This window comes from Drosophila mojavensis, unplaced genomic scaffold (genome assembly GCF_018153725.1).
Source record: "Drosophila mojavensis isolate 15081-1352.22 unplaced genomic scaffold, ASM1815372v1 contig_108, whole genome shotgun sequence".
Lineage (NCBI taxonomy): Eukaryota > Metazoa > Arthropoda > Insecta > Diptera > Drosophilidae > Drosophila > Drosophila mojavensis.
In genome coordinates, this window is record NW_025318636.1 from 2,233,891 (window position 1) to 2,246,188 (window position 12,298).

General features: G+C 37.7%; 2 protein-coding genes across 2 annotated transcripts in view; one reads left to right on the plus strand and one right to left on the minus strand.

Moving 5' to 3' along the window:
- LOC26528624 (vesicular glutamate transporter 1) overlaps nucleotides 1–1,798 on the plus strand; it is a 60,793-nt gene extending 58,995 nt beyond the window's left edge. Inside the window, exon 5 of the mRNA XM_015166111.3 lies at nucleotides 1,460–1,798. Within this exon, the coding sequence (XP_015021597.1) occupies nucleotides 1,460–1,654 (195 nt within the window). The 3' untranslated portion in view covers nucleotides 1,655–1,798. The remainder of the gene's footprint in view (nucleotides 1–1,459) is intronic.
- LOC116803962 overlaps nucleotides 1–12,298 on the minus strand; it is a 35,952-nt gene that overhangs the window by 15,999 nt on the left and 7,655 nt on the right. The window lies entirely within an intron of this gene.

The following is a 12,298-nucleotide window of genomic DNA, read 5'->3' on the forward strand; positions in this document are numbered from 1 at the left end:
AATTAGGAACAGTATAATTTCAAATATATCGTTTCTTTTTCAGAAAAAAATTAAAATAAATGTAATATGTTTTATATTATTTTTATATCATTTATTTATTTATTTATTTATTTATTGTTATCCAGGATTAATTTTAAATAACAATTTGTTAAGCCAGAGCGACAAAGGCCTTCAGTCAATTATTTTTTATGAATGCCGCGATTCGGGCACTATAAATGCCGATTGCCACGCCCCTAGTGGCCGTAGACTCCTCATTTTTGGTCAGTTCTTAGAACGAGCAACCGGTAACCTAAATGCAAAAATTGAATTCATGCGCTCAAAAAATGTGAAAATTACAGGCCTAAAAACTATTTTTGGGGCATCGATAGGAGGCTACCAGTAACTCAACTATCTAAGTTTGAAGCTTCTAGCTATTATACTTTAGAAACTATAAGCCTTTGCAGTTTGCCACGCCCCCTATAGGCGGACATATATCTACCCTAGCTCGTTGGACTTGGGTCAGCTCACGTGTAAAATTTCAGCATTCTAGGTTTACAACTTTAGGAGATACAGTTTTATCCCATTTGCCAGGCCACCAATGGGCGGATATATATCCGCCATAGCTCGTGATCTTGGGTGGACGCGGACCAACAAACCAAATTTCAGCTTTCTAGCTCTTCAACTAACATGATTTCTGGTATATCGGAGAATGCATAACAGCTTAAAAATCGGAGATATATACGAGTATGTGTTCACAATTTCAAGTCTCTAGCTTCAATAGCGCCGAAATAGACTGCGTTCATACGGACAGATGGTCAGACGGACGGAAGGACACTTTCGTGAATGAGTATTAATATGTAGAAGATATAAATTTATACTTATTTTCGAAAATGTTATTAATCGATAACAAAATAACAGGATAAGTTATCGATTTTTTTAGACAAACTCGATATGCGCGCGTAAATATATATAGACATAAAAAAAATATTTCAAGTCTCATTGCTTATCGCTCATAGCTTATCGCCCTGATCAATTTGTACGGTCTGTCACGCCCTCTGCCTGTTACAAACAATTCAAGACAACCATTATAGCCAGATTGCCCATTTTCAATTATCCGCAGCACCGCCTAGCTCGTTTCCTTCAATACCGGAGTGGCTAGGGATCCAATGTGCTTTATATTACAGACAAATTTTGTTTGTGGATTTTACAGATAGATTTTATGGATACTAGAGAGTCGAAGTAAATTACATATGTATTTTCCCAATCTATTTTTAATGAACTTCGTAGCATTGAGAATGGCTATAGTTTCAGCTAATAGGATAATTGTGTTAGGCAGGCAGACAAATAGGCAAAGAAACACACAGTACAAGTTGCATACTTTTGAAAATTGAAAATTCACTAATCTGCTAACTTATATAACTTAAATATACTTTTTAACATTTTTTTTTAAATTCATGGAATTTACATTTTTTATTTTTAGGATTCCATAGATCAATGGAGAAAAGTTTTTGAAGTGTCGGGAATTATTTCTGTACTGACATATATATTTTACCAGTGCTTTGGTACTGCAGAAATACAATCATGGAATACGCAACGACGAGTTAGCAATCCGCGGCATGAGATGATTAAAATATTGTCAAAAAAAATGGAGAAAACACACTTTCCTAAAATTTAATAACTCATTTTTCTTTGTACAAATTACAATTAAATGTTTGTCGTGCATGTATAAAAATAGGTTTAGTTAATATTGAATACATTGTGTTTTAATAAAAATTGTATTAGATATAAAGCTTATAAATGATTTATAGTTGACCTGTAAGAACTGTTTTTATAATGACTGGTATCGTCAACTTATATTGGCTTAAGCTTTTGATAATCATTTTGATTTAAGATTTATAAAGCATAATTTGCTGATATGATGGAATATGGTTTTGTTATGAGTACATACATACACACACACGCATATATACACACACACGCATACACACACAAACGCATACACACACACACATACACACACACATACACAAACATTTACACACACCCATACACAAACACTTACACACACAAGCACCCACGCATAAACACGCATGGGCTGCAGTGTGCGCTTACTATGAGAACTTAATTGTTTAATAACTTTTTTTGTTTACATACTATCTTCATGAAACTTTTAGATTATGAATTTACTTGTATGGAACTGCCAAAGTTATTATATTCACAGACCAACAACCAATAACCTTTGCTCTAAGTAATAAAAATCACAACGGGAAATTAAAACGTTGGAAGAATTACTTAGAAGAGTTCAATTACGAGTTAAAGTATAAGCCAGGAACCACTAAAGTAGTAGCTGACGCTTTATCAAGGAACCCAATAAACGAAGTCAATAGTACAGAAACCACAGTTATGAGTGATGAAAGTTCGTCACACAATCTCATCCCCACAATAGAAACACCTATTAACGTTTTTAAGAATCAGCTATTCATAGTAATCGGCGGAAAGCACGATTATAAATTCGAAACTCCCTTCCCTACATACCATAGACATACAGTAACACAGCCCCACTTTACCGAAGACGAATTAATTGACATTTTTAAGAAACGACTTGACCCAAGACTTATTAACGGTTTATTTACTCCAGAACATATAATGGGCAAAATACAGGAATTCTACCCACTTCACTTTTCCAATTATAAAATACGATACACTCAAAAAAAGGTAGAAGACATTACGAGCGTCGATGAACAGTATAAAATTATAACACAAGAGCATAGACGAGCACACAGAAATGCATCAGAAAATAAAACCCAAATTCTAGAAAAATTTTTCTTCCCACAACTACACAAAAAAGTTAAAGAAATTACAAAATCATGCTTAACATGCAGAGAGTCAAAATACAATAGACACCCTCCACATCCCGCAATTCAAGCAACACCAATTCCCAAATTTCCAGGCGAAATCATTCATATAGATATTTATATAACAGAAAATAAGACTATTTTAACTAGCATCGATAAATTCTCGAAATACGTTCAAGTTAAGATTTTAAATTCAAGAGCTGCAGAGGATATAAAAATCCCATTAAGAGAAATCCTAATTGCATTCGGTATGCCCAGAACTGTAGTAATCGACAATGAGCGTGCTTTAAATTCAGCGTCTATAAAGTTTTTGCTGCAAGACCAACTAGGTATCGAAGTTTATACTACCCCTCCCTATAACTCAACAAGTAACGGACAAATAGAGAGATTTCACTCCACCCTGTCAGAAATAATGACTTGCCTAAGAAAAGACAATAAAGATATGAGTTTTACAGATACACTCTTTAAAGCAGTACAAGAATATAACGCCTCCTACCAATCAGTTACTAAAAAAAAAACCAGTAGAGATATTTTTCGGCACAACAGTTCAGGATAACCCAAAAAAAAAAAGAAAAGAATAGGAAAATAATATCCAACAAACTACTAGACAAACAAAAATATGACTTAAATTACCACAATAAAGAGAGACAGGAAACCAAAACTTACGAACCAGGGGAGATAGTCTATGTAAAAATAAACAAGCGCCTTAGTTCAAAACTCACACTCAAATACAAAAAAGAAACTGTAGCAGAAAACAGGAATTCAACCATTAGAACAGCTTCAGGGAAAATTATCCACAAAAATAACATTCGAACGTAACTTACAGGATATTCGCACCGCTATGTCTGGGTATAACCACAATCCTCGACTACTCACACTCTCAGTTAATTCCGATAAAGACAGGAACTTCGGCAATGCAGAACGGAACTTTCAAAATTATTCACGTAATTGACATTTCAGAATATGAAAAAATCTTCGGAACTTTTGAAGAAACTCTTAACAATATAAGCACCTCACACCAGATGTACCCACTGCTAAATTATGAACTAAATAGCGTCAGAAATGACTTGCGTAGACTCAAAGAGTGACTCTAACTACGTAAACGAGGTACGGTCGTGGGTCAAAAACATTGTTGCCACCCTATAAGTGTCCGCCCGTAGGGTACCGCGTAATCAGTGTGCATCGCAGGATCTTTAGTAACGGATACACCACTAATACTGGAATCTGAGGAAAGAGAGCAATCCGGACCATCATCGCGGGAGTCAACAATGCTAAAAATTATATTGTAAGCATAGTGAATAAGATTTAAAAACGAGAAAAAAAAAAACAAAAACATCAAACAATTAAGTAAAGAAGAAATAATCAAGAAATATTGAACTTTAACACTTAGTATTTAAGAAAACTCTAAAATTGTACTACTGAGAGACGTCTAGTTGCCCGGTATAGCGTATGGCCCGTGAAGCCATACAATAATAGTCAGGAAAATCAGTGCGTTGATCGCGTAGGAATTTACTAACATAAATCAAGATTTCAAGAACATTTTCTGAAAACAAACCATCATCATTTTCCGATTCGATAAAAATTCTTTAAGTCTGTCCGTGACCATTGACGAACTAACGACCGCATTCTCTAAAATAAACATGCCACCACCAGAAAATACACTCCCATCCACCAGTACAGGTGCCATAAAACCAACTTACTTGACCGAACCAATTGAGAGTACGATAGAGAGATACCTTAGGAAGATATTGTCTGAGAAAGGTGACGAGTTACTTAATCCAGGTACAACCGTTTCAGTCGAGCAAGATCAGACGATTCTCCCAAAACATATGGGACGAATCAACGAGTTAGACAAGTTACCAGACGTTGTAACAGTTTTAAAAGACTTTTCTGGGAATAGAGCAGAATTCACTTCATGGCGCAAAAGTGTAGACAGGATATTTGAGGCCTACTCTACTGTACAGGGAACACCAAAGCACTATGGTATCTTAATGGTAGTAAGAAGTAAAGTAGTTGGCGAAGCCGATGCTGTATTAGAAGCGTATAATACCCCACTAAATTGGAAAGCCATATCCCAATGTCTCACTGATCATTTTGCAGATCGCAGAGATCTTAAGACACTGAAATACCAACTCTATACTCTTAGGCAGAATGGGCGATCAATAGACGAATTTTACCAAGCCGTTTATTATCATCTGTCTCTAATATTGAATCAGATAAACAACCATGATTCATCTACAGAAACAGTAAGAGCTATTACCAAGATTTATAGGGACAAAGCGTTAGATACGTTTATCAGAGGTCTCAACGGAGACTTACCAAGGTTATTAGCCATCAAAGAGCCAAACGACCTTAAACATGCCCTTCACTTGTGCCGACTGATTGAGAACCAGTTGATTAGAAATTCCGTTAATCCCATAAGAGCCCCTTCGCTTCCTCCGAAGAACAATCATCAAAATAAAATTACTCAATCTTAATTTCGATATAATAACCCACATGTCCTAAATCAAACCAACTTCAATCCGGACTTGTACTATCCACCAAAGCCTAAGTTTAACCCCCAGAATTCAGGTTTCATACCAAGACCCATACACCAACAACCACTACAGTTCTTTAACGCACCACCAAGACCAATAGCTCCAAAGCCACAACCGGCTCCACAACCAATGGAAGTCGACTCGTCTACCAGAACCAGGAATGTGAATTATATGAATAGGCCAAATTATAACCAATTTGCTGGGAAAATACCCTTATCTTCTAGGGCAGAAAACCCATCCAAACAACAGCGACAATTTCACATCAATACTGGGGAAACCCAAGTGCAGAACGTAGATGATGAGGCTAAAGCTTACGCAAATGCATATGCAAACGCATACGCCGCCGAGGCTTATGCCGAGGCATACGAGCAGTGTATGAGTGCAGAGTGTATGCTGCAGAGGAGCAAGGTATCGTCGAAACACCATACGAGAACGAAGCAACCACAGACAACCAGTTTCAAGTAGAAATTTCTGACATGTCTGACGTCAATTTTTTAGCTTAAATCGTTCCTCGTTACCTTACTTCCAATGCAAAACGAGGGACGGACAGGTACTGAACTTCCTCATTGATACTGGTTCCAACCAGAATTACATACAGTCTTCCCTAGTAACCAACGCAAAAAAGAACAAAGAAGCTTTTTTCGCTAATTATATAGGCGGAAAAATAGCCATAACCCATCACATATTTCTGAATCTTTTTAACCTCAACACTCAAATCAGATTTTTCGTATTGCCCACTCTAAAAACTTTTCATGGTATTCTAGGCAATGATACAATGAAACAACTCAATGTTGTTATTGATGTCAGGAATGATATCCTTATAGTAAATGGCAGTAATAAATTTCGTATTAAGCAATTACCTGCACAAGCAGTTAACAATATAAAGGTCCGAACAAATCATATGTCCGATAGCCAGAAAAAAATAATAGATCGACTAATTCAAGAAACTAAACCCTTATTTGCAGACCCAGAGCAAAAATTAACTTACACGACTAAAGTAGTAGGAGAGATCCGAACCAATACCGACACTCCGGTTTACAGCAGGCATTACCCATATCCTATTGCACTAAAGCAAGAAGTCTAAAAGCAGATATCAGAAATGCTTGACGACGGAGTCATTAGACCCTCTAGATCACCGTATAACGCTCCAGTATGGATCGTACAAAAGAAATCTGATGCCTCAGGAAAAAAGAAATACCGATTAGTAATTGATTATCGCAAGTTAAATTTGGTCACAATCTCCGACCGATACCCAATGCCAGAAATAGGGGACATCATAGCCCACTTAGGGGACAATAAATTCTTCACGGTCCTCGACCTCAAAAGTGGTTTCCACCAAATTCCTTTGAAGGAGACAGATATAGAAAAGACAGCATTTTCTGTTAACGGAGGGAAGTACGAATTTACAAGACTACCTTTTGGTCTCGAGAATTCCCCTTCAATATTCCAAAGAGCCTTAGATGATATTCTAAGGGATCATGTTGGAAAAATCTGCTATGTCTACATTGATGACATCATTGTTTTTAGCAAAACTGAAAACGAACATGCTCATCACCTAACGCTAATATGAAAATCCAAATGGACAAGGGCGAATTTTTCAAAAGGGAAGTAAATTTCCTAGGATTCACCATTTCAGACAGTGGCGTTAAGACAAATCCAGAAAAGGTTGAAGCAATTTCCAGATTCCCCATACCCAAAACTCTGAAAGAACTACGATCTACTACCGCAGATTCATACAAGATTATGCAAAACTAGCTAAACCCCTCACCACTCACCTCAGAGGTGAAGATGGTCGTATATCAGCAAAAGCATCAGATAAAGTACAGATAAAGTTAGATAACAAGGCAATAGAAGCATTCAACAAAATAAAGCAAACTCTTGGTTCTAATGACGTAATTTTAAAATACCCAAACTTCTCTAAAGAATTCCACCTAACAACCGATGCTTCGAATTACGCAATCGGTGCAATCCTTGAACAAGAAGGTAGACCCATTACTTTTATATCACGAACATTGTCAAAAACAGAGGAGAACTATGCAACAAACGAAAAGGAAATGCTAGCCATAGTTTGGGCATTGCAAAACCTTCGAATTTACTTGTATGGAACTGCCAAAGTTATTATATTCACAGACCAACAACCAATAACCTTTGCTCTAAGTAATAAAAATCACAACGGGAAATTAAAACGTTGGAAGAGTTACTTAGAAGAGTTCAATTACGAGTTAAAGTATAAGCCAGGAACCACTAAAGTAGTAGCTGACGCTTTATCAAGGAACCCAATAAACGAAGTCAATAGTACAGAAACCACAGTTATGAGTGATGAAAGTTCGTCACACAATCTCATCCCCACAATAGAAACACCTATTAACGTTTTTAAGAATCAGCTATTCATAGTAATCGGCGAAAAGCACGATTATAAATTCGAAACTCCCTTCCCTACATACCATAGACATACAGTAACACAGCCCCACTTTACCGAAGACGAATTAATTGACATTTTTAAGAAACGACTTGACCCAAGACTTATTAACGGTTTATTTACTCCAGAACATATAATGGGCAAAATACAGGAATTCTACCCACTTCACTTTTCCAATTATAAACAAGTAAGAACGTTGCAGTCGGGCGTTACCGACAGCGGAATACTCATTCACATCCTATCAACAATTTAGTAGTTAAGTTTCGCTCTAATACTGTAGAATATACAGGTTTTTCCGATTTGCCACGCCCCAACTGGGCGTAGACGCCTCATTTTTAGTCAGTTTTTAGAAAGAGATAACGGTACCCTAACTGCAAAGTTTGAATGCTTACCCTCAAAAAATGTGAAAATTACAGGGTATTTTTCGATATACCACGCCCCTAAAGAGGCGTAAAAATTATTTTTGGGGAATCGATAGAGGAGGCTACCAGTAACTCAACTATCTAAATTTGAAGCTTCTAGCTATTATACTTTAGGAGATATAAACTTTTGCGGTTTGCCACGCCTCCTGTGGGCGGACATATATCCGACAAAACTTTTTGGTCTTGGGTGATCAGTCCGAGTATATATACAAAATTTGAGGTCTGCCATCAATAGTGTCCAAAATATAGGAGAATTTAAAAAATCACTATATCTTCAGGTCCGATTTGCCACGCCCCCAATGGGCGCAGACTTATAATTTATGTTCAGACTTTATAGAATCATACCATTAGCTGACGTGCAAAATTTCAGCATTCTAGGTTTACAACTTTAGGAGATACAGTTTTATCCGATTTGCCACGCCCCCAATGGGCGTAGATATATCCGCCATAGCTCGTGATCTTGGGTGGTCAACGCGGACCTACATACCAAATTTCAGCTTTCTAGCTCTTCAACAAACATGATTTCTGGTATATCGGAAAATGCATATTCCGATTTGCCACGCCCCTAGTGGGCGGATCGGGAAAATTTTAGCACTTTATAAATCGGAGATATACACGAGTATGTGTTCCAAATTTCAAATTTCTAGCTTCAATAGCGCCGAAATAGATTGCGTTCATACGGACAGACGGACAGACGGACGGACGGACAGACGGACAGACGGACGGACAGCAAGACGGACATTGCACAAAACCAATATACTGATTCACTTTCGTGAATGAGTATAAATACGATACACTAAAAAAAAAGGTAGAAGACATTACGAGCGTCGATGAACAGTATAAAATTATAACACAAGAGCATAGACGAGCACACAGAAATGCATCAGAAAATAAAGCCCAAATTCTAGAAAAATTTTTCTTCCCACAACTACACAAAAAAGTTAAAGAAATTACAAAATCATGCTTAACATGCAGAGAGTCAAAATACGATAGACACCCTCCACATCCCGCAATTCAAGCAACACCAATTCCCAAATTTCCAGGCGAAATCATTCATATAGATATTTATATAACAGAAAATAAGACTATTTTAACTAGCATCGATAAATTCTCGAAATACGTTCAAGTTAAGATTTTAAATTCAAGAGCTGCAGAGGATATAAAAATCCCATTAAGAGAAATCCTAATTGCATTCGGTATGCCCAGAACTGTAGTAATCGACAATGAGCGTGCTTTAAATTCAGCGTCTATAAAGTTTTTGCTGCAAGACCAACTAGGTATCGAAGTTTATACTACACCTCCCTATAACTCAACAAGTAACGGACAAATAGAGAGATTTCACTCCACCCTGTCAGAAATAATGACTTGCCTAAGAAAAGACAATAAAGATATGAGAAAACCAGTAGAGACATTTTTCGGCACAACAGTTCAGGATAACCCAAAAAAACAGAAAAGAATAGGAAAATAATATCCAACAAACTACTAGACAAACAAAAATATGACTTAAATTACCACAATAAAGAGAGACAGGAAACCAAAACTTACGAACCAGGGGAGATAGTCTATGTAAAAATAAACAAGCGCCTTAGTTCAAAACTCACACTCAAATACAAAAAAGAAACTGTAGCAGAAAACAGGAATTCAACCATTAGAACAGCTTCAGGGAAAATTATCCACAAAAATAACATTCGAACGTAACTTACAGGATATTCGCACCGCTATGTCTGGGTATAACCACAATCCTCGACTACTCACACTATCAGTTAATTCCGATAAAGACAGGAACTTCGGCAATGCAGAACGGAACTTTCAAAATTATTCACGTAATTGACATTTCAGAATATAAAAAAATCTTCGGAACTTTTGAAGAAACTCTTAACAATATAAGCACCTCACACCAGATGTACCCACTGCTAAATTATGAACTAAATAGCGTCAGAAATGACTTGCGTAGACTCAAACCCTCCATAGGAGTGGCAAGAGCAATTAATGCATTGGGAACAGCATGGAAATGGCTGGCTGCTACACCGGACCACAGTGACCATGAGGTTTTAATTGCAAAAATAAATGAGCAATTAGAAAATAATAATAAACAAGTAGTCATCAATAGAGTATTGCAAGATAGAATCAATGAAATCACACAAACCTCAAACCAGAGAACACATAGACTAGACAACTATTAGAAAGCTTTTTGCACGTTTTTTCTGAGGAATTAACACCCCAGACAGCTTTGGATTCGCTCGGCTTCTTACTTTTAGGTTCGAGCTACGAAAATATACGAACGCACAATCATTTCGCTTCATGCGCTCGAACGAGATGGTCAAATGTTGAACAAAAGATCCCTCTACGATCAATGTTTCCCTTGCTCTCCCTCTCTCTCGATGCTCTCTGCTCTCTCGAATGTGTATATGTATGTATGCATGTGAGCACAAGCAGCAGCTTACGAAAATTGAAATTTCTTCGCGTTAGACTGCCGTTTCTTCCCTTACGTGAAGTGTATTCCGAACTCTTCAAGCCGTTTGCCATGCGTTTTCGTTATTATTTATGGGAAGGGTATGAAAGCGTTGGTGCTTATAATGAAAATGCTTTCGCGACGAGCGTGCACGCACACACTCTCCCTTGCTACCTGTAACATTTCGCATGAGCATGGCAAACGATTTGAACAGTTAGGTATACTCTTCACACAGAAGGGAAGAAACGCGAGTCTAGCGCGACGAAATCTGAATTTTTGCGAGTTACTGTTCCTGCTCACATGCATACATACATACAAGTTAACGGCAGACCCTACAAAAGGGCATTCCCCCGCCCAATTATATCACGGCTCCAGTGCATGCACTTTTGACACGTGCGCTTTGTCAGCAAAATACAACAGCAATGCAACCGCAACCGTGGGAGCCTATCGTCAGCAATAATACTGTTCATGAACATGCATGAACATGGAAATATGATAAGTAGGGGAACGTACGCGCTATGCACTCGACAGCTAGCATAAAATAAATAACATATGTCTCAAGTGTGAACTGTCAAACTGGGCATACATTATGACCCTGACCCTTAGCGATTAGAATACGTAAGAGGCGAGCGCTGAGCATTACAAACTCAGCGATAGCATAAGAATAGCTAATAAGCCAACGCGGAGCCTTACAACCTCAGCGATAGGATAAGAATAGATAATAGAACCACGCGGAGCCTTACAAACTCTGCGATAAGATAAGAACATGCAATAGACCAATGCTGAGCCTTACACACTCAGCAATAGACGCACTAGATTTAAGGGTTGAAATTATGCATGAGTCTGGGTATATAAACCCAGGCTCAGAAGAATAAAGATCAATACGAAACTAAACACCATCATAGTGAAGTGTATTCGTTCATGGTCCTTCGATCCGTACCACAAGACTACTAAATATCGAAAGTTGTAACAAGTGTATATTAAAGTGAAAACTTATTTTGTTAAATAAGAAAAGTGATTTCTTCTTTGGCTTACCAATCCACGCTGTGAGTCGAGGCACAGCAAGATCAACAAGGCGATCAAAACAAAAATACCTCCAACGGGTTAAGCCAAAAAAGCAAATCAACAAAATATACAAAAAACTACAACAACCGCAACAAGATGCTGTCAGACAAGGCCATTGAAGTGCTGAAGAAGCAATCAAACTTGTATGACACCATTTTAAAGGCCATAGCTGAAAAGGATGCGTTAGCAGTCGTGAACAAGTTGGCAGAAGAATTCACTGCCAATCACTCGACGCTAATAAAACTCGGTATCCCAAGCAATCATCCGTATTTTACCCAGAATATAAACGATGGATTGATGGAAAAAATCAGGATCTACAAAGAGAACCTGATGAAGGTCGAAACTACCGACCCCGATATCGACGCCGATAGACCATCCACCAGCATGAATTGGCAAATGCACTCGACTCATCAAGAAACAGTGTTTTCACCCAGGAAGGCGAGCGCAACGGATGTGATGGTAGAACTTGTGGGTAAAAGAGCTCTAGTGTTAAAGCGGCACATTGAAGAGGTGCATGCCAATCTAGAGTTCAGCAACCAGGAGGAAACTCTAGATAGCAAAGAAACACT